The 24295-nt window shown below is 39.8% G+C and overlaps 1 protein-coding gene across 2 annotated transcripts in view; it reads right to left on the reverse strand.

Annotated features, from left to right (window-relative positions):
- lin7a (lin-7 homolog A (C. elegans)) overlaps window positions 1–21067 on the reverse strand; it is a 32871-nt gene extending 11804 nt beyond the window's left edge. For both annotated transcript variants that reach the window (XM_072377533.1, XM_072377534.1), the window contains exons 1-2: window positions 20974–21067; window positions 7520–7638 (exon numbers count right to left, since the gene is read on the reverse strand). In XM_072377533.1, coding sequence (XP_072233634.1) covers window positions 7520–7638; window positions 20974–21010 — 156 coding nt within the window. In that variant the 5' untranslated portion in view covers window positions 21011–21067. The remainder of the gene's footprint in view (window positions 1–7519; window positions 7639–20973) is intronic.
- Window positions 21068–24295: the final 3228 nt, after the last annotated feature.

Below are 24295 nucleotides of genomic sequence, written 5' to 3' on the forward strand. Positions count from 1 at the left end.
TGTTGTCTCTCTTCAAAGCACAGCTATTTGGAGGCGAACACCCCAGGTAGCTTTGACGTACAACATTACAAAGCAATCACTTCTCTGAATCATCAAAGGCACGTGTACTTCGAGGATACAAACCTTGAGATCATTTGAATGTAGGGAACAGAGAAAAAAATATCCCTAACCGTCTGTTGGCTTGTTTGCTCATAAATCCCAAAGAACAAATGGGTGGATTTTGCAAGCACAAGCCAACACTTCAGACCACAACATGGTTTTATGGATTTATAGTTTATTTTTTATAGAATGCTGTCCACAAACACATTCATCTCCCAAATTATACATTTTCCTGAGGACTTCTTCCACCTCTTCACTTTCAGAGGCTGAACAAAGCTTTATAAATATCATAATAGGTTTTCCTTTCTTCAGTCTTTATACAGAGGTGGCTTCTTCTTCCCCTCATTTATCCTTTTCTTTAAACACCACTGCAACAGGTATTTAGACCTATTTATTCTCTCTGCAACTGTGTTTTCCCCTCACAACCTTTTAGACATTGAACATTGAGAAATGCTGGCTTCATCTAACTGTTAAAATAATGTCTTTTGGGCCTTCAAACTGTCTTTTTTATGTAGATGATTAGTAATGTCTCTATTTAAGCATGACAGGAGTGCTACAGATAGTTGTTATGCTTATGCAGTACTTGACATCTGCTGGATTAGAAAAAGCACCGCAGCAGTGAGCTGAAAAGTAATGACACCATGAAAATGAAATTTTCAGGTCTCTCGTGGGTTGCTTTACTGATGCTTTTTAAAATAGTCACAGGTTCAATTAATGAGGCCATCTTCTCACTATTAAACCCCCTATCATTTTTGGTAGACTTTTATCAGTTAGGTGATAAAATATGCAAGTCTTCTAAACATTTTACACATTTAGTCAAAGACTAACTTAAGATGCAGATTTTTGACTCCTTTAGGCTCAAATGACTGGTATGCTGTATGTTATGTCAAAATAGTCAAAAGGCTTCGGTCCAATTTTATTTTCTTGAGGATATGTAATTGGTGTAATTGCTATGTAGCTGGGGTAAAGCAATCTGAAATTTTGAGCTGCACATGTACAAGGAAAATTTCTCTCACAGACTAGTGAAAATGACAAAATGCGACTGACTTTTCTCTCAGCTCTAAGAGACAAATCTAGGTCTTACATTAAATGCCCTGCTGCTTTCACCAGCTGTTGGTTACATTTGTTTGTTGGTGCTGAGAGGAGACACGTGCTGGCAAAGATGCCAGCCAGAAAACCAGAAACAATGCAGAAAGAAGCTAAAAGACCTGCTGATAGATAACCATGCCTCAAAATCCAGAGCACTTTTCCCACAATAACTATAGACAATGCTTTAGAATCTCATCAGGTCATTGTCAACAGCTGGCCTTTCACACATGATCAGCATAACAAAAGAATGTCTGTGTGAGATGTGTTTTCACAACTGGAAATATTCCAGAGTGATGCCTGGATAGAGTACAAGAGGCAGATATTGGAGTGTTTTGTTTATAACGTGCTGAGGATATGCTAGATCACACCAACTCTCTGCAACAATGACTAGTTTTTGCACTGCACTAGTTTTTTTTTTTTGTAGCCATGTTCATAATAAAGAGTGCATGCAGGCAAACAGAATAGATTATGAATAACTGCCTCAGTTATTGTAACGCTTGATTGGCACATAACCTTTATCAGACACTATCTGGACGCTGTTAAAAAGTAAAGTTAGTGCAATGTCCCATTGGATAAGGACTGATAAGGACATTTGTGTTGTCACATGCAGCTCCTCTGGCTAATGTCTATAAAATCTCAGGGCAGCAGCACGTTTAAAAACGGCAACATAGTTATTTGACCTATTTTATCATGAAGATAAAGCGGTAATGAGGCCATATTGCCTTTCTGCCAATAGATCCTCCTAAATATTACACAACAGAATTGTGTAACTTTAAAAGTATCTCTGTGCATAATTAAATAATATATTTTTTTTTTTTACTCCAGGGTGTTTAAGATGGCAAAACTTCACCAACACTCTCCATGTCCTGAACTTAAACGCAGTTCCATAAAAAGGAGCCAACAGCCTTGTGTTTGTGAATGTCGGCCTCCTTTTTTTGGTGACTGCACTTGGCTCTTAAAAGATCACTCTTTGGAAACCCATATCACCAAGAATCCTTTACTGTTCCGAAAACTCTAAAATAGTTAGTCTAACCTCACATTACTGTTCCTTCCTGTTTAGTTCACTAGGTCAGATTCCTGGCACCCCCATGGTGAAAAACACCACAAAGTCTGAGAGTAGCAAGGAATGCCTACAGGGAAAACTGATGTGATGCTGGCTGTTACCATTACCTCCTGTTTCCTGTACTGGGAGATGAAGACAGGGATGGATAAGAGAAGTCTTCGCCTGGTTAATATTGTCGAAACAGATGAAAACCAGTGCAGGACTCAACATTGCACCCCCTCGTATCAAAAGTGCAAACCATGGGACACCCTTAGGAAAATAGATCATTTACAAGGACTAACTAAATGCATCTTTCATCCTTTGACTTAATGTGATGTGGGAGGCAGAGGCATTGAGGTAGAATCAACACAAATCCTCTACCCATGCGTGATTTGGCTTTTATATCAAAATAAATAAAAAGTCAATTATGCTGATTGGCAAAATCTCTGCTGAAGCAGAAAGCGATTTTAAAGCTTATGAAAGTCGCAATAACACTGGCCTGCTTACTACACTCTCCATGCTTTTTGAGTGGGACTCTCTAAACCAATATTCTACGAATTCCCTCCCTGAATCATTTCCAGCTTGTTCTCTTATTCTCGTCTCGTCTCCGTCTTTTCCTATTTGCAAAACTGATTGACCCTGACAACTCATTCACAGTGATGCAGTGATACTCAAGCACAAGACTTACCCTACCGCCTTCCCCTTTGAAAAGCGTGGCGGCGAAAGATAACCAAACTTTATCTCTTTGTCATTTAGTCCAACCCTGCTGAGACTGCTCTTTCCCCAGCAGATCATTCCTCACATTGTCAGCTAGCTTGTCATCTTTAACAAGGTTGATTCATGTTCTGTAAATTCTACTGCTGTGCATGTAAAGACGGGGACCGGGTATGGAGGTTGACTTACAAGATTGGTGCATCCACACTGTCAGGCTCTGAGGCGGCCCACCAGACTGTGAAATGAGTAACATCACACATATGTGCAAAGGAAGGAATCATATCACAGGTTGCAAATTCACTGGAGAGAAAGGTCATCTGCTTGAATGAAATGCCACGAGGTAGGTGAGATCAAAATGAAAAAGAGGAGGGTTGGGCTCGTAATTTAACCTAAATTTCATGGCTCCTTTAACCTGAGAAAAGTTAACACTGAAGGATGACATACAGGAAAAAGAAGTGAGCACATAAAGATTGAATTAGAATATCATTATATAGCAAGGAATAAAAAAAAGCTATGAAGTGAAAGAAATTTGTTCTTGGTAAAGCACCTTATTGGCATTTTTCATTTGCTGTAAATCATAGGACTTTTTTTATAAAGATAAATACATTTTTCCTTTCTCTTCATTCCTTTCATTCAAAGTTTGTACATCCAATGCAAACCGAGCACTAAAGCACATAGCTGTTCAACATATCCTTTGATACTCCTATTAGTAACAGTAATAATATATATAAAGCAATAACTAGCACAGCAAATTTGTTTCTCACAAACTTTAACCTTCCTTGCTGCAGTAAACTATTCCATAAGCACTGCTGTTGGTTTCCTTGGTGATTGTGTTTAGCCAGCTCTTTGTGGGTGAACTAGTTTTATCCTACGCATGGCGACGAAGGGCAACTGCTGCAGCTTTTTAAGGTTTTTTGAGTGTGTCTGTCAATGCACTCCAGTGACACTGAAATCAGTCAGCCAGTTGGTGCCAGGATTTGTCAGCCCGAACGGGATGACCCCAACAGAGTAGCGCTGGACCTTGTGAGAGCACAAGGCTAGTTTTTCCTTTCCTTGTGTCACATCACATGGTGTCAGCAGTTTAATGCAACATTCTGACAGAATAAATGACTCAATTCGGTGTCATTGTCAGTGCATTTCCATCATTCCAACCAGACCATGGCAGAAAAATGTACACCATTTGTACATTCATGAATTTAAGGGGTAGCAACAAATGGACATCGACTGACAACTTAACAAATACTAGTTTCTCAACTCACTGCATAACTTTACTTGTTGATTGGCTTTAAGTGAACTGATGAACTTATGAGACTTGCACAACAATATTGGACCATTAAGAACTGTTTTCGTCCATCAGCTGCTCTTCAGATCTTACCACAAAATCCCAGTCACGAGGCACTAGTCGTAAACCACATCAGCAAATCTGTTTTTAATTTACTTTTATTTCATTCAAACCATCCCGAGCTTCAAATAATGGATCGCAGCCCTGACACGCTGCTGTTGAACTGATTGTTCCCGAAATCTTTTCCCAAACCAACCACAAACCAGTCTCAGACCATAATGCTTCCTTCGCCATGCTTTACAGCAGAAAACAGATTTGGTCCAGAGCTTTTCCTCCTCCAAAATCGTGTGCCTATTTGCCCAAACATTTTTTTCTAAATCTGTCCACAGAGCATAGAGCATAGAAGTAAGACGTTATAATGTAGGACACTGCAGTGGCTCGTGTGCATGTGGTGCAATAGCATGAGGCCACAGTCCTTTGTGGTGGTACCTTGAGCATAGTTATTGTCATCGGTACACTAAATTCAACATTTCTTTTTGTCTCATTGGTTACATGACACTGAGTCAGAAGTGTATGTCTGAAGAAACTAAAAAGAAAAAGATTTTTTGGACGTCAGCTGTGAGAGAAACAGACGTCAAGTTTTCCAGCATCCCAAGACCGCTGAATGACTGCTCCAGGCAATTTATTTCTGGTGAGTGTTAAAGTCTATTATTTTAGCGCCGCATTAGTGTTGACAACAACTTCAATTAGTGACAATGAATAAACATTGTCACTAATTGAATTGTCACTCATTTTTCTTCAGACGAGTCGACTCTTCATCAGTACTTTTACTTTTTGGAGCCGCTGCAAGTTACACTTCCAATCACATATGAAATTAATTTGTTTACTGTGTCGACAGCTTAGTCAGATTGTGTTTAACTGTAATTGGGACTTAGATGAAGACAACTTTTTTACTGAAAACAGAATATCATCTCACCATAACTTCTAGTTATGAGCACCCACTCCCACCTTTTCCTTTGTGCGTAACGCAGTGTGAATCACTCCTCCCACTCCTCCAGCCCATTACAAATCACCTTTTAGCATGTGCTTTCAGATTGAATGACCATTTTCATTTATTTGAGCTTCAAACAGCTTGTGAAATTCTGAATGTATTGAGTCCTAAAAGTATTCTGGTATTCTTTTTTTGCACCGAAGCAGTAAATTCTTATTCCGTGTTTATTCAATTTACAACACAATTAAGTGACGCTCACCCCAACAGCTCTTCTAATTGTCTTCATTCTAAGCCAAATCACACATTCACTTTGTCAACAATTATCTAGCAGGACAGAAGCCACTACAGCGTCTTCCATCAGTTTCCCTGCTCTTCAAACTGCCGTTTGCGTCAACTCATGTCACTGTGTGATGCCGCAGCATCTCGCAATAGACAGAACACTAAATATACAAGATCTACTGTTATCAGCCTGTGCAGCCACGCCATGTAGAGTGAGTGCTCTTGTTTGCTTCACACCACTGTCCTCCTGATTAATGGTGTTCCGGTGACGGATTAGTATGGGGGGGCCTGTTTTTTAATTGCTTGTAAACGAAAGCATTTTAACAAGAGAAGAAAAACAAGAGCTCCTGTTTTATAATGCACACTTTTAATTTGTCCCTGTAAAATGTGATTAAAAGAAATCTCTTACAGTTATTTGGCTTAATTAAAATTCAGCGTAACGAGCTTATCTAGTGTTGAACGTAATGAAAAACTCATAATCTTTTCTGGCCCTGTGATTATTTAAAAGCTCTGTGTGAGTGTTTCATGCATTAAAAGAAACTGTTGTGTCCCCCGGGTTTTCCTGTTCAGCTTCAGCTGTAATAAGGCAGAGCCGTAAGCGCTGACATTTTCATTATGCTGTAGTCATTTGTCGATTGGTGTAGCACATCAGGAACTTAACACACTCCAATTTTGTTATTGTGGCTCAATGCGGGTCAAGTTTCAAAGCACCAACAGTGACCTCAGAAGAAAATTTGATTCCTCTGGTTCATTCAACATTACGTCTTTCAACTTCAAACAAGATGGGAAATAACTGACTGAAGAGCACTTGTTTGCAGTTCAAAGAAGTAATCTTTGACCTCAGAAAATCACTGGGTGTCCCACTGGAACAGTAGCCCCTCAGACCAAAACAAACCGAGCCAAAAGCGGCTGGGAGGAACTAATTTGCGAGAATAGGAGTTGAGTGAAGGAGTCGGACCGGTGTACTCTGGGAAATGAGACAAGGAGAGGGTGGACGCAGAACTGAGGCAGGCAATTATAGTACCAAAAAGAGGCATACAGAAGCTATTACAGAAGTAGTGGAACCTTAAAAAAAAACTTACAAACCTAATGGATAGTCAATACAAGGGAGGGGCTTTCCACAATAAGTAGGTACACTCCTTCCCTCTTTGCTGGTGCATGAGCTGGCTGGACATGATGATAAGCGGCAAGGAAGGGTTTGTCTCTGAAATGGAAATTAGTCAGAGCGATCAATGTCTATTGTGTTGTTAAATGCTGACAAGATAAGTGGGCAAGAGAGAAAAAAGATTACCAAAAATAATTTGCAGCTTCACATACTGCCGAGAATTAAACATATTTGTTCTGTTCATCCATTTAATTTTACCTTCTTCTTGACATCCAAACAGCCCTGTTGTATTAGTATCAACCATACGCTGTAGGCTGGTCTTTATACTGCTTCTGCTGATAAATTTGTGTCCCTTGTATGCACTGGCTGATTGGTGTGCAGACCCCACCCTCTTGGCGTTCCACTTATACAGGTGTGTAAATGGTGCAAACCCAATTTTTGTATCAAGCCCCACTCGTGCATTGGTTGTCCTACTGGCTCAACTATCGGCTACTTTTCCAGACACTTGGCAACTTGTGTGACTTGCACACCTGTTTTGCATGCTGTATCAATTGCCTGCTACAATTCTGTGTCCACCTTGACCCTGATAAAGTTTTGAAAAGTGGTCCCCGAAATATATATCATCCCATCCCTGGGCTCTGATTTACATCGCACCTGCAACCTGTTGCAGAAGCTTTGCAATGAAAAACTAAATCTAATTATTTGTTCATGCTATGCTATGCTTCAACACAGCTTCTTTTCCAACTAAGATGCTGTTTTTTCACAACACAGGAAGCATGACTCAGAGGAAAATCCACATGGGGCTGAGCACAGTGATTGGAAAGGCACTGCAAAGACATTACTAAAAGGACCTCTAGTATGAGAAAGGTCATTAACAAAGGAGAAAGCGTCGCCTCGGTCGCCCAGACAGTGACTCACCTCTCTGATGGCTGTGCAGAACTCACTCTGAAGGACCTTCTTCAGAGACTGGAGCTTGTGGCCAGGAACATCACCTGATTCCTGCAGCTTCTCCAGCAGCTCGATGGCCCGGGCAACATCTGGCAGCAAAGGAAGCAAAGAGAGTCAATGTGAGACTGTGTGTGGACTCTCATGGTGAGGGGAGAGAGTGGAAAAAGGGCCTATTCAATTACATTAACAGCACGGCAATGACAAAAGCACTAGAGCGAATCAATGGGTGTTATAATGGAAATAGACTCAGTCAAGGCCAGCAGTTGCACGGAAAATAGAATAGGAATGCCATATGTGAATCATTTGCATTGACTTAACTTTGTGTGTAAGAATAAAGAAGAGGAGGAACAAGTCAGGGACTTGTTTACACAAAGGCAACACTTCCTACAAATTGTGTAGGCATTGGTAGACATTATAAAGCTTTTACTCTTAAGCAGAAGCCTTGAGTTGGAGGCTGTGACTCTGAGGTCTTGTGAGCTGTCCTGTTCTCCTAATTAACTGAGTCAGTATGCCAGCTTACTGATTAATTTTTTGCCCTCTAAAATAATGGAAGGGGAAGGGAATGATTTGATACTTAAACCCTGGATCTTAAGTTGGGTTAACAATTAGTTTAATTCAGCTTGTCTATCCAGAGAGCCACACAAAGAGACATGACCGGTACAGCTGTGCAGTAGAGTTTTCAAGAGTTCATCTCAGAAGACATTGGTTGCCTGAAGAAAAAACCTGCAGCTCATCATTTTGATTTAAATTTGGTTTTGAACGTAGCCAATACTGGCATCAGCTCTAAATGTCAACTCCTAAAAACTTCAACAAAACACAGGGGAATGGACAGACAGTGAAGCCTCGGTAGGCACAGGGAATTTTCAGAATTCCTTCATCCAATATGTGACAGTGGAATTCTAACATGATTTTTGACCAACCGTTGTATCAACTGCTGACCGTCTGTGATGCTACTTCAGCATTCCTATCTGTGGTGTTTTCCCAATAACTTCCAAACTAGTTCAATGACTTATGATTTGACCGTTCTTGGTCAAACTGTAGAGGGAAAAGCAAGTATCTGAAAGAAAAATTGCTAGTCAAGTGTCTAACAAAGTCAGTTTTTGGGAATACTCGAGTTAAGTCCATTTTAATAGATGAATATTAGAAATTACAAACTTGCCTCAGTTGGCTTTAAGTTGTAGAGCACACCACATCATCCACCTTTGATGTAAGGAAAAAGAGGAGGGAAATGACTGATTGGGACGTTCTTCTCGACATGCATTTCATCTCATGTGTGTATAGCAACTGAGAACATTTACAGCTTGAAAAATCAGGATGACAAAAATTTTAAATAGCTCGTAAACACATATCAGGGATTATTTTCATTTAAAATGACGTGTCAAAAGCAAAAGAGCCCTCACACCAGCTCTGACAGACAGCCGAGCTGCTGGTTAAAGTTCAAGCAATCCAACTGAGTGACAGTGACAGCCTCTTTGTTTATGACCTTCAACTCCAACCATGCTGTCCAACAAAGAACATCAATAAAGAACGGTCACATGTGCGCATTCTCTAGATTGTAATCTACGTTTTTGATATTAGCCACGTGTGCTAGTGCATCACATGGAATGGAATAACAAAATGGAATAACAACTTGTTTAGCTCTACCACAATCAAAAATAGTGCCAATTTGGTTACACATGCACAGCTTTAGTAATGTTTCTATCACATTACAGTCTTTTAAAGGACCAAGTCCTCATGCTACAAATTATGGGGACTTGCTATTTAGCCCCAAAAGGGCAGCAGGTCCCAACATCGTGACAGTGTGAACTGAGTCACGCCACACAGCATGAGGAATACAAGAAAACACATGCTGATATCTAATTCAGGGAAAATTATGCATCTCAATCAAGCAGATGGCAGACAGAGGAGCTTTTACAGCATGCATGCCTGTGAGACAGGAAGAGGAATGAGCTCTGACTACTGTGATACTACACAAGGCCATAAAAAGGAAACGTAAAATACACAAACTTTGTATAGTATGCTTTACTGCATATCACCTTCACACTACATATGGATGTGGTTAGAATGCGTCACAGAAATCTTAGGCCTATTTCTAGTTCAAGTGCTCAGTAAAAAGGCTTTGGGGAATAAAGTGATCCTTGTGGAATTGTGAGTCCAGTTCCAACTGAGACCATACAGCCTATGAGAAAATATCCACTGGCAGTTAAACTCAAAGATTAGAGCTGGAGATATGAGGGGGTTTCAGAGAAATGCTGATACAGTTTATCAACTAAGTCCCCTGGATTAAAAATGGCACACTTATGAGTATATAATATCAGAGGCATGTCTGCCCGTTCATTTTTTTGATATTTTTTCTAGCCTGCTTTGCCTTACAAATCCAGTCAATCCCATGTCAGGCAGCAATTCACCTCAGTGTTTTTTCAACCACTTCCCGTTATCTGATCCATAAATTTACCTGCACGATACTCCCAAAAGACAATTTTCTAAGCCTAAATACCCTTGTTACGTCTTACTTAGCATTTAATGACACAATTCAAATGATCTACCTGAGCTCTTTGTCAATATCTTCAAACTGTATGCTTTTACGTTTTTATTCTTTGCTCCAAGAGAAAATTCTTTTAGTACGAGGAAGATCCACAGGCTGGAAAAGCAGTCGATGTAGCCACCATGATGTCACACTGGTTTGTGAACTGCCATGTTGAAACCTTGAGTTCAGCATTTGGCCATCAGCCTCTTGGTCCTTTTACAGTCAAAAGCCACAGTATTTTGATAAGAAGAAGAGGCTGGAAAGCTATAATTGAAATCTAACTAGAGATAAAATAAATCAATTTAAGACCTAATATCTTCTTTGCTTTATACTTATCTTAAGAAAAACCACCAACATACTTATAAGACAGCTGAATTGCGCAGATTCCCCCATTTTTTATTTTACCTCATAAAATAAAAAGAATCCTGTCAGACATGCCTGCATCTGTACATTAAACTGAAACAGATAACAGACAACACACAGTTTAATCCATTATTTCTACCTTAGCATAGCTGGGGGTTTTTTGTTTTAGTGAGAGTAAAAAAGACAGCACACTCAACTCAATTTATATTTTGCTCTACTGCTTCATGAACACCATTAAAGTATGAGCAGAAAACCTAATATTTGCATGCTTACTGTGTCCACCATTATTACAAATGCCTGACTATGACTGAACAATCATTCGTTGAGGAAGCAGTTCTGTAAATCAGCTACCTGCCATATAATTGTTATTCAAGTCTGTTATTCTGGTCTGATTTCTCCCTGTCCTGTCTACTCTTTTCACCCCTTTCTGCCTCTTTGACCATCTGCCAGCTTGTTTGTGCCCCTTTGTACAGAACAACTTAACTGATAACCTTCCTTTTATTAGGGTGAGTTACCAAGAGAGATTCCTCATAAGCTTTCTGGTTTGAGTCACAGAGCATATGGTGCGGGTTGTACTGAGATGACATCTCTCTTGTGATGGTGACTAATTGTGTTTACAGTGTTGTTTCAACCTCTCACAGGGTCTTGCCATGCAGCAGTTTTCAGAGATTTCACCTTTAAAACAACAGAAGCAGGTGGAATTTAGTTTTTCGTGGTGTAACGTAAAAGTCAGGAGAGTATCCAGGATATTCTAGGTGGTAAACACAACATTTCAAACCCTCTTTTAAGGGCTTTTTCTTCTGAGAAGAGTTGCTTCAACGAAAACTACTCACACTTAGAATCATTTAGAGAAAGTGGGAGAACTGGTGTTGCTGTTTGATTGGTTTTCAGAGTTGTGTGCAGCCCAAACAACACACCACTGGAAGCTGAAATCTCAAAAAAAGAATGAGTAAAAAAAACAACTATCTGCACAGCTTGATACTGAAGCACACTCACAGTGCAATCACTTCGGCCAGGAAGGAATGGGATACTAACATCAGTGAGTTTTACCTTAAAGTTTAATAAAATATGGTGCACTGACTATTCAATGCTCTAATGAAAGCAAAAAACAGAGCTTTGTTTGTGCGACTACTTATATCGTCCAGTCTTTACTTACTACTTTAGTACACCACATGGGCTATTAAAACCATCAGAATAATAAAAAAACAGTAAGTAGAATTAATATTTTCAACCAAGCTGAATGTGCCATTTTTCACTTGTTTCCTGAATATAAGAATACATTTATTCTCAATAGCTCCTAATGAGCTGGAGCACTTCCAAGCAACAAGGACATCTGCCTAGGAGGGCTATCAGCATCTCTTTCTCATTAAACCAAGGTCAAGGGCCAACCAGAATATTTTTCTTCTTCCTCTTTTTGCTTCCTCACCCTCATTAACATAGTTTTCTTTATCTGCATCAAGGACTTCTACCAAGCATGTGGAGCTCAGCTTCAGTGATTGATATTGCAGACATTTCTGCTGGGGCTTTCATCTGCCTGATCATAAGTGATGAAAAAATAAGTGATTTTTTTCTTGATAAAAAAACATTTCCAACTGAAAATAGGGCAGTTTTAACTTTCATAAGCTTCGCATCAAACCGAGCAGCTGCACAGAATTCGTGGAAGAAGTGTTAAGATTCTTGATGTATACATCAATCTAAAATGATAACAATAATTGATATAGCACCTTTTTAAAAACAAAGTTACAATGTGATAAAGCTTCTGAATCTCAAGTAAAAGTACAAATGAAGAGTCCACTCACATATATGTATGTCATTACCATATATGTAAGGTCATGTGATTACACATTTTGAAGCATCGATGTGTCAGCAGCATGTTGCTAAGTGAGGTGCACCTAGTCTGAACCACTCTCTAGTATGTTTCACTGGTTTTGATGAAACAAAAATAATTAATCCTGAGAGAAAAATCAGAGTTATTCATTTTGCAACCCAGAATAAAAAGTCACTATTTACCATTTCAGCAAACTGTGGAATTGTATCATCTAAACACCTCTGAACCGCACCAGTTTGGCAACGTTTGATGCGGACAGCGTTGTGACTTTGGGCCTTATACTGACCTCCACGGTGCCCGTGATATATTTGTTGGTGTGTGAATGAGAGTATGGTGGAGAGTGTATGTGTTCAATATTAGTAACTATGTCATCGCATTAGACTACTATCTGATGTCACAATTCACAGTACTGTCAGCAGCTGTCAGATAGATAGATAGATATATCGATAGATAAAATCATTAGACTATCCAGATATACAAATAGAATATACTTTATATGCAGCATACTGTATAGCATTGTCTCTCATATACAGTATTAATACTGTGCATATTATCAGAAGACATATCATATCATATATGATGTATATTACAAAATATGAACATAGATATGCCTACTGCAATCTTTTACCAGGATTCATATAGCATCAAGTTATTTAACTCTAACTGGTGCAGTGAGTAGCTTTTCATTCTTAAAAAACAAACAAAGAGAATCTACTCACACTGAGTTAAGAACTGTCCGACAGATTAGCAAAACCTGGAAGGATAATGGTGAACCAGAAAATACTGAATGATCACGAACAAATCACTGAACTGTTTGGTGAAATCGCACTGAAAAAAGCACCAGTCGAACTCACAGTATTGTTTACCCGTGAAAGTTAAAGCGTTTCCACACGCACTACTGAAGAGAGGTCAAGGTATAGGGACTCAACAGCTGTGAAGGCTTAAAAGAACAATTTATCAGTGAAGTTAATATAATACAAAAAAGGCTTCAATTTGCAAGGGAGCATAGTTGGGAGCAAGGTTGGACTCTGGGAAAAAGTCATGTGGTTTGATGAGTCCAGTTTTATTCTGTTCCAGAGGGATGGGGGCAGCAGGGTGAGAACACTAGTGGGAGAAATGCTGCACCCATTGTGCAGACTGCCTACTGAACAGGTCTTTGGGGGCATATTCCCAAATATTAATGTCAGCTGATTACCCGAATGTACCAAACGACCAGGTTTTTTTTTCTTTCATCATGACAAGGGCACATTCCAAGAGGACAATGTCAGGATTAATTTGGCTCAAACTGTGAAAGAATGGCTGACCACAGAGTCCAGAGCTTAATCTCATTAAGAATCTTTGGGATGTGCTGGAGAAGACTTTATGCAGCAATCTGACTTTCCCACTATCAGTGCAAGATTTCGGCAAGAAAAATACTGAAAATAAATGGTGTTAAACTGCACAAATCTACCATATTATTTACTGAGTGCCATGTTCAATAAAATAAGAATAGATGTATTTCAATATAGTAATTAGTGCAAAAACTGAGACTCTGCTTTAGCTCAGATTGCAAACAAGAACAGATGAGATGTGGAGCCGTACAGCACCAGGCTGGAACAGTTTCTTGTATCGTTCCTTTAGACAGCAGGATGGAATGAGTCTGTTGCAGAAGCAGCTCTCCAGATTGTCAAGTGTTTTAAGGAGGGGATGCCAGCAGTTTTGCCAGCATTCTGTCCCTAACCACCTCCTCCTGGGTTGCAAGCTGAGAGCCGCCAATAGACTCTGCTTTTTTGATGAGTGTGTTCGACCTGTTGGTGTCCTTTATGTCAGCACCCAAACACACCACAATAAAGAAGATTGCACACCAGACTAATAAAACCTTTGCAACATCCTGTTGCATGCTTTTGGAACGTACTTTGCTGAAGAATGAACGTACTTTGGTGGTTTTTCCAGTCTGTTTTGAGTCCTGTGTGAGACCAGACTTTGTCTTTTAGTATCACTAACCGTCTGATCTGGTTTAGACACCAAAACCACTTCATTAATACTCAGTCACATAATGATTTAGTTAGGCTTAAGAAACATTTTGCAATGGAACTGCGCTGTCTGCTGGCATAGTACTAGCACATTTTTCATTTTGAAGCTAAAAAATATGTCTGTGAAAGCTTCACACCGTTTCCGTTCACACAGGAGATTCTCCTGTTAGAATATGTGCAAACAAATCAAGCTATAAGCTCAAATCTTAATGTTGCATGAATATAGGTCTTTAAAAAGTGGCATGCCTTATGGATTATCTCCAGAAGCACAAGAAAATTTCAACCCAGCAACTCAAATGAGCTGTAGTTTCCAGCAAAGATGTCCCATGAGTGTGCATCAGTGCATGCTCAATCTGAAAAGGGACTATCAGATGAGCTATGTAACTCATCAGAGGTGTTCAACCCAAGAGAGGACATGCTGAAGGGTGATTTTTTTTTCCGGAGTTGCCTGCAGGGGGTAAGAGTTACATCACTTTAACAGAAAATGATTCCCGAATCTGACATGCATTGAAATGACATATTACGTTACCTAATCGCTTGGTGGAAAGGGAGGATTTTAAAAAGCCCCTGAATGACCTTGCACACTCCTATAACACTAACATAACCACACTTGTCTGATATTATACTTTCAACTTAGAGGAGAAGCTCCTAGAACAAATGAAGCAGAGTTCAAAATAACACCAAGTACGCATTCAACACCCACATGGTCCAACTGTTACATGCGTGGTCTATGAATATCTTTAGTTGGAGTGAAATACGTGTAACTGGATCCAAGCTTTGTCTTAGTACCCCGGCTCTGCAACAATGAGCACAATTAAAGCTGGATTTGACAGGCTTTACAAAATAACATAAAAACATTCAAGATCTTCAATTGCATATTTAAGGAAATCTCCTATGCTAATTATTCTTATGCTGTTATTTAATGCTTGTACCTCCCACTGCACTCGTGGTACATCTTAAACTTTTATTTCACTACATTTCTCAATAATTATTTCAGCCCACTTTGCCTTTCCATGGAGAGATCTTGAAAATCGATTCATAAAATTGATCATCTTACATTATATTTGACTTTGAGGACATCGTTAATAGAATGACATACAGTGCGTTTATTGAAAAATGGCTTTTCAACTGACTTCGCATTATCTTTTAGATGCAGAGGAGTCCAATTGTTTGATCAGTGGATGATTAAGAAGCTCAAAAAAGTCTATAACCATTCATCAGAAGTGCATAGCCTTGGCAAAAGAGTTGTCAATGTGAAATACCCATTTTGGTGCAACATTTGTGGGCAGCAGTAATAAGATGTGGACACAACGCTCGCATCAGTTTTTGACATGATAAATTAAACTTGAATAAAAAAAAAACCTGACAAAGACACACAATCTATCAGCTCTACATCAGTCTCTACCAGCTACTGCAGGCAATGTTAGTCTCCTCGAGGCATTGGATGGCTTCTGGTTTCAAACTATTCCACGGTTTTAAAGTCGAACATTCAAAGTCGTTCCTGTGATATAAGCTGTTTTTTATGAACGAGCAAGGAGGATGTTTTTGCTCTAGGTTATCATACTTTCACAATCTCATACCAGCCCATGCCTGATCTCTTAAGCTGCTAAATGCTCCACTACCTTCTGCTTGGTGCTGCAATAGCTTTTTTTTTTTTTTGCTTCAAGCAAAAGCTGAAATGTTGAAATGTTCTGGACTGTTGTACAGTGTTGAGGGCAAATGATCTGCGAGTCTGTCACGATGAGTGACAGTATTTGACCCATCTTTAACACAAACCACCATCAACTTTTACTTCTGACTGCTAGATGACTTTTACTCTCAAACCCAGTTTTGTGCTTGCATAAATACAGTGGGTCCAGATGTGTGCAACATCTGTAGAGGTTTTATTTTCTTTGCACAAGCGCACCAGTGACAAACGCATATTTAGCATATCTCTGACGCAAACAGAACGCATGTAATTAAGTCATTCTCACAGTGTAGTTTGACAGATTATCCTCCAAGTAAATAAATGCTGCTGTGCCTTAATGAGTTGTTTTTCTCTCCAAAGAACATTGACACACAAAAAGTGGAAACACACCAAGGTATCCAATCTTTGCTATGTTGTGACACCAGTCACAGAAGCTTAGTGTACTCCCCATCGACATACTGCTACAGTGTAATGCACTGCTGCCTTATTATCAGACTGTTGACATGAGCAGAGATCCTAGCTGCAGTTAATTTCCCACTGCTATATTTAGGATGAGGGCATTCTCATTATTGATACTTACTGATTAAATTAGCTAAGTTTAATGCAAAGCTTCTTCTTTTTAATTATGTGACTGTCAAGACTTCACTGATACTTCCTCGGTTCAGTTCCATTGTGGGATGATGGAATCCCAATGTAAATGGCTCATTACAGAACCTGCACAAACCAACTTTAATTGCAGGGTTTAAGTCCCAGATTTTCCTCGTCCTTCGGCTTTTGTAGAATCAGTTCAAAAGGCTTCTAGTGCTTCAAACAGACTAAAAACACAAGGCTGTTTCATATTCCAGTATATTTCATGCAATATTCCTTTTCACATCCAATCAACAGATCATGAATGAAATGGTCGTGTTGTGTCATGAGTCATGCTTACTGTGTTCAGTCGAAACTTTGAACTCTGAATTGATGCCTCTGAGTTCAGCGGTGATGACGCACACTGAAATTTTCTGCTTTTTGTCGTCTGCTCTTCCTTTTCAACGTGATGTTAAATGACATTAATCATTTTTTCAAAAGGGAACAAAGGTATATCAGTTTCTGTTGTCAGTCGCCTGGCAACAATGGTCATAATAACTGAATCATATGAATACAAAACATATACTGTACTTGATTTTCCATGTCGGAAATGTGGCCCCATGACATCAATTTGCTTGAAGCACTAGCTGAAGAATACTAATCATTTTTCACAACATCCTTGTCCTAAATTAAAAAAACAGAATCAGAGGGGAACAGATTTTTTTCTGAAATAACACACACTGAAGAAAACGGTTTATCAACGACCGTGATTATTTACACCAAGTTGTATAAACTACTCACACAGTTACCTCAGCTTTATCTATTCTATGAGAACACTGAAATACAATGTGGAATAATGAATGTGCTGTGAAATCATTTCAGCAGACATGTACCACCATATCATTGGAATGGTTTCTCTAGGTACTTCTAACATCAGACTATAACTAAAAAAGGTCATCCTCATAATTTGCTGATTAGAGGGAAGGCTCAGAGCTGTGCAAAGCCACACTGACACATAATGAAGGCTTCTGCACTCTGCAAGCCCTCACAATACTGTTGTAGAGACGTGTTCGCGCTGGGCAGGGTTCCAGTTTTCTGGTATAATTACTCCATTTAGAGCAGACAGCAGAACTTGGTGTAATCCATTTGGAGTGCTTAGAAGTGTCATTTTGATGGAACTGCCAGGATGTAAATAAAAACATCAACGCCAGAGGCCGAGCTCATTAAACCAAGAGGAAACCTGAAGAGCCTCTTTCAATCTGACTTATTGAGTGAAAGGTTGCTTCTCACCTCGGGGAAGGCCTTCATGACCTTATTCTAACTCCACTCCCACCTTTATACCCTGAGAGATGCTCTCTGGATGCGAAGCATGCCGGAATAAATGGTCCTGAAATAGCCTTGCCATCTGCCACCACCACTTTGACCTTCCTGTCCTTGGTGGCCTTGGCAACTCTGCAGCTAAATCCAAACATCAGAACTGAAATAATGGCATTTTGAATTAGTAAAATGGGCCAGCGGGGTTTTACCAAACAAGACCTGTCCACGAGCCAAGGGAATTAACTCTAATTTCCCCTACTGCAACTATTCCTTCATAGCACAGCAAATACAGCACTCCTAAATGGCTAATGACTCCTGAAGGAGCCGTTGGTGAGAGCAGAGGCAGAAAACATCACACTCTTATTGTCCTCTTCATCCTCAGATAATGACTGAGCTGTGTCCTTCCAAGACAATTACTCTGAGAACCTTTATTTCTGCATTAACAAGAGGTGGGTTGAAATAGCTACAACTGACGTAAGCTCGTCAGCACCTCTTTAATCCTTTAAATATCTAGCATGACTTAGAGCATGTGATGCATGAGAATATTGTCTAGATCTCTCTCTGACTCCGAAAAAAGGTGTGGGCTAGCATCGGGCTGCAATTACTCCTTTCACTCAAAAAGCTCTCATCATTTTTAGCTCTACAGCTATTTTTTGGGGTTTCTGAGGATCACTGAGTCTGACATCCCTTTTTTGATTATTGGACGAACTGTTTTGCATCCTACAAACGTCAGCAGTTACGCTTCCTCAGATGAACAGCTGATGCTATTAAGTAATAGCAGATAAAGGAAGGAGCAACAGTATCTGTTAGTTTCATTCAGCTGTTCATACAATATATAAGTGGATGGATGTAATTCTAACAAGTCTAAATATCATATGGGTATGAAATAATTGGGGTTGACACAAACAATTGCTATCAAGCGATTTTGTGATAATTATAACGAGGCTAGCGTGTGAGCGTTTAATTGAAAGTATGCAGCATAGTGGTGTTGACATTCATCTTAAGGGACAGCTGTGCTACTAGAGTGGCTATAAACTCTTGTACTATTATTTTGCTTGATCCATATTTAGACCCTTCCTTTGGACAAAATGGTGTTACTCATTTCCAGAAGTTTGTGTCACAGTTCCCTTTGCTCTCCCTGTTTCATATGTAAAGGTTGTGATTCCTGGGACATGCCTATTCAGAGTTAACGGCCAGCATTACAGAGAAAAGTAGACTTTTATAGAACATACAGAGAGGTTCACTGCCATTGTTCTCCGCACTATGAGATTATCACAGTCATTTCCTCTGACAATAACAGGAAAGCCAATGAATGTAAGATCTTTTTATCCTGCTGTGACCCAGCAAGCCAAATGGGAGTTCTGGAAATGACAATCTCTGTTCGTTTCCTCCCTGTGTGTGTTTGCCAAACCCAGCAACTCAGCAGCTAAAGCCTACACCCAACACACGACCAGAGTATCTTTTCATTAAAAATTATAGTGTTTTCTCCAAATTGGCAGCCGTTGAAAAAAGAAAGCCTCTAATGTACCCTCTTTCTTACGGCTCCAGCGTGAAACCCTCATTACTATCATTGCTCATGGTATTACAGCTGCCAGCCGCTGGCTGGTCTAATTCATGCCACAGCGTTTGAATCGGGATCAGCCCCTCCTCCAGCAAACAAGCTGAGGTCACAAGTGAATCACTGCCCCAGCAAATGACTAAGATCAGATATGGCTGAGTGCTGTCATTGGAAGTTAGATGACTTAGCTTTGCTTCAGTGATCAAACCCCAGTTTTTTTTTTTTTATCATATCGAAGCCGCTTTCCGTAAGTGTAGAGAATGAGATATAGATGGAGAAAGCTTAGCTTGTGCTGTTTGCACGATACAATCTTAGGCTCATTACGTTAACTCAGTGTGCAATAGGGCACCCAGCAGATTGTGCATCAGTAAAGCTTAACTGCCCACAAGCATTAAAGTCAAGAAAAAAAAATGCAATTGAGCATATGGACAATTCTTTGGAAGAGACTTTTTTGTATTGCTTATCACTTGAGTCTCTATTAACAAGTGACATCATGTTTTTTGCACAAAGATGTAAACTCCCACCAGATAAAGTGTATTGTTAGTCTCAGGTGGCATGGGGATGAATGGGGAGCTGGTGCTATAGCTTTACTTGGCACAGCGGTACCACCTAAGGTCTCTTTTCTCTATTTGACAGCAACCATTTCCTATGCAAAGCTCGTGCAGTATTGCACACCACATCACTGGAGGGAATGCAACTGATCTGACTGGGAATTTTGAATCGACAGTTTAAAACAGTTTTTAAAAAAAGAACGTGTGAGGAGTCAAAGCAAGTCTCTGCTTTTCCATTGTGTTTGGAACATTTTTATCCAGAGAAACTACAACAGATCAGGGCAGTGTATTTAAATCCATTAAAATATATCAGTGTATCTTTCAGAACAGAACAGATCATACTGAATTTCACTCCGAATGAGGTGATGGAGAACAAATACCTCATATCCTGGCACCTCCTTAGTAAACACAACCTGAGGTGCAATGGAAAAACAGGTTTGTCCAGACATCCTGAGCTCTTAATTGCAGTTTGCTTGCACAATATTCGCAGCCAACAACTACAAAAAGACGACACCCTCGTCATATTGTCTGTAGGAGTACTGAGCTGTCAGTCTTGCACCTGCCTAGTTCCAACACAAAGTTGACTCGCTTCTTACAAAGTAGATTTTCGGGTTTCGGTAGCACAGCCTTTTCATTTACAGATTAAGATAAAAAGCGCTCTCATCGGACAAAATATGACTGGAGAGGTTACATAATACCGATGGAGATAAACGGAATACATCGTGAGCGATGTACGCGTAAATTTGTCAGATGGTTGAGCCCACGAAGACGGAGGAAACATTATTCCCATTGTGCAAAATACACACGCAGAACCGACGGCTTTCATCTCATAACATGAGCTCATTTTATGAAACAACCATCCGCGCAGACCTCATGTGGGAAATCCGAGCTGGGCGCAAAGACCGACTTCCAGTCCGGGTTGCCAGATTCTTGTTGAAGTTTCCAGCGGGTGTGGAGAGAAAAAAAAATCCCTGTGAATGAAAAGCCTAAATCGCAAAGCTCCGAGCCACTTACCTCGATCCAGTGTGAGAGGTTGGACCACTGTCGCCATGACTGCTGTTTACTGGAGACTGAAGAGACTACAGGAGCTGCAGCATCACAGGAAGAGCGAGAGCGAGGCAGACACTGGGAGAGGGAGGCTGGGAGTGGTTACAGGAGGATCCTTCCTCCTCCATCCTCATCTCATCACCTGCGACTGTTCGCAGCTCCGAGCCCTTAAATAAAACTGGAACGAGGCCAGACAAGTCGAGAAAAATAAACCAAAACTGTGCTTTTATTCAAAACTGTCTGGACATAAAGGTATGTTGCGGTGGGAACAAATTAATGAATTTAAAAAAAGCTCAGGCTAAAGCACCACTCCCTCCCACATATAAGATTCTATACAGTGTGGGCAGAAGTGAGTGCACCCATGTGATATTTCGTCTAAATGTCCAATTATTCAAAATCACATCACTTTACAATAATAACATAACGTGGGTTGAAAAGGGTATTTGCTCTTATGTAATTAGATATTATGATTACAGGTCCCACAGCTCACAGAGAGAAATAAGGATTTCATCTTGCTACCTAAAGGTGCAGTACTCTACCCTATAAGGTAGAGTAGGTCTGTTTGACCTAATACATTATAATAGCTTCTATTCTAACAAAAGCTGTGGTGTTTGCCCAACCTTGACCATGTAGTTTTTGCAATTCCTAACCTTGGCCGAGTAGTTTTAATGTGAAAAATAGTACACGAGAACTGCAAATGAGTCTTCAAATGACATTTGAAAGTACATTTACCATAAAACATCAGTGGTTCGCACAGGGCTCAGCAATGTGGCTTGTGTAGCTCCATCCCCCAACCACTCCAGCCTCTAAATGTGGATTCTCCTCTCAAAAATGCAGTGACACCCTGTTACTGCAGGAAGTTATTTTCATGTCAGGCAGCAATAAAAACCCGGCAAAAGTCATGTCATTAGAGACCATTTCACATTTTGCTGTGAGACTTACTGCTTGCTGCAAATGACTAGACTAATCCCTTGATAGATACGGTAGTGGTAGGTGTGGGTTGCACAGAGGTGTGCAGCATCAAGAAAATATCAGTTCAAATCTTGGCTGTGGCCTTCCTGTCTGAAGTTTGCATGGTCTCCCTGTACCTTTTTGGGTTTTGTCTGGCTACTAATGCTTCCTCCTACTCTCCAGAGCAGTCCCAATTTGCCAGTAGGTGTATTGGCTGTCGCCAGTGGATACATCTCTATACCAGAACATACACGTACGTTTTTGTCACTAGGCGTGCAGACTTGTTCTCTCAAACGTACAGAAATGTATACCTTTTCAAGGTACAATGCTTGTGCAATCCATGGAAACAGCTGGAACAACAAAACGTATGTACTTTTTTGGAAACATTCCTGCGCCTTGAATTTTTTGAATGTTGGAACTCAAAGCAACAAAAGCCAGTTTCTCATCTAATACTGAGATTCAGATCTTTTATTCATCCATTCTTTTTCAAAGCTTTAAATGTCTCCAGCTGTTTTTGTTGACAGACACGATCCTATGGGGAATGGGGAGCACTTTACAAAGTTCTGTAATTGTACGAGTTCTGCTAGATTCAAGTCCCAACTTTTAAGTGGAAATTTTATTTGTCTTGCAGAATGTTTACATTTTGTCACCTGTTAATGTTATCTCAGCGACACATTTTCATGCAGTTCAACATTGTCCCACTTCCACCTCTGTGTTTCATTGTCAAGACTTCCTTTAGACCAAACATGATGGTTTATCTCCTAGTATTCATCAGGTTTCTCATCATGTTTTTTCTTGCAGGGTTAATGTAAAGGCCTTTCTTTGTCAGTTCAGTTTCCACTTGTGGCAATTTGGGATCACTTATGATCTTTCATAGTAATTTTGTAGAAATAGCGCACTGTCCATGGCTTAGCTGTTATTATTATGGCAGACGGACAGTTATTTTAGTTCTGATTAGGGATGGGATCACACCCCCTGATAGCTTCCCCCATTTGCCTTTTGACCAGCTTTAGTCGGTCATCAAAACTTCAAAGGTTCAAAAAGTAATCCACCAGTCTTGTGAATCTTAAACAATATCTTAGTATGATCTGTGTTAATATGTGCTGATGTTTTCTGTTTTGTGGTGTCTGTTACTCCTGACTACAAAGCAATGTGCTCCTTGATAAAGACAAATAAAGATAAACGAAAAATAACTTGAACCTTGAGCAAATCTTCATGTACCAACTTCCATTTTGATATAACATGATCAGATTTTTGATTTCTTCCAGTAATTCTTTTATATGTTGCAGGTATGCGTGTGGGCACAAAAGTATTCATTTCTGCAATGAAGGTCAACGTCTGTACTTCTAAAGTTTTTGTTTTTGATTGTTCATGAGACTACAGACGGGATAAAGAGAAATACTCCATCGACTCGGAGGTGCTGCAAGTTTCATTTGTTGAATAATGCACATACATGTAATGTAATTCTTAAAACTGAACATATTCAAGTTGAGCAACTGAGTAAATGTCAGCTTTGCGCCACTGTAAAACTAAAAGGGACACATAAAACCAGGAGATAAATTTATACGGTAAGATACACAACAAAAGTATGTGTAAGAAATACACTCAAAGCAAGTGGACACTTGTACGTTACACTCACATGTGATTGTTGACCATCTTGTTTAAAAGAAATATGCAACTGTAACAGCCTTTAATCTTTGTGATGGGTTGGCCACTTTTTGTTGGAACTGAACTGAAAGGATTTGCCCCTCTTCAGCCATAAAAGAATTAGTGAGGCCACAAATGTTGGGCGATATAAAGGACTAACTTACAGTCAGTGTTCTTCTGGTAGTTTTTTCCATTGGAAGGGACATTTCTTTAAGGATCTCTCTTTGTGCACAGGGACCTTAGGCTTCCCAACAAGCACACAAGGCAGCAGTAGCATTGATTGCTCCTTTAGTAAGAACTAAATAGCCAAGAAATAACCCTAATAAACCAACACCCCATATCGCAATAGACTAGATACTATAGGAGTTTTATTCATTACATTTTTATTGAGGTGTGATGATATTTTGCTTTCTGAATAAAAGAATTGTCAGTTAATCATCAGTTATGTTCCAGCCATATCATTTTTCACAGTAAACCAGCATTCCAGCGTTTGCATGCAGAATCTCACTATCACATGCGCATGTGTGATTTTTGGCCTGCATGTGGGAGTGCTTCAAGCCACATATACTCCGTTCAGCTCTTTCACTTCGGAGATCAGCTGATTGCAACCACGCTTGCCATTAAGGTATATTGTGAACCACTGAGCCATGCAGCCTCTTATCTCCTCTCTTGGCTACATGCACTGCATGCA

The sequence above is a fragment of the Leuresthes tenuis genome, unplaced genomic scaffold (assembly GCF_036924035.1).
Source record: "Leuresthes tenuis unplaced genomic scaffold, fLeuTen1.0.hap1 SCAF_23, whole genome shotgun sequence".
Classification (NCBI taxonomy): Eukaryota; Metazoa; Chordata; class Actinopteri; order Atheriniformes; family Atherinopsidae; genus Leuresthes; species Leuresthes tenuis.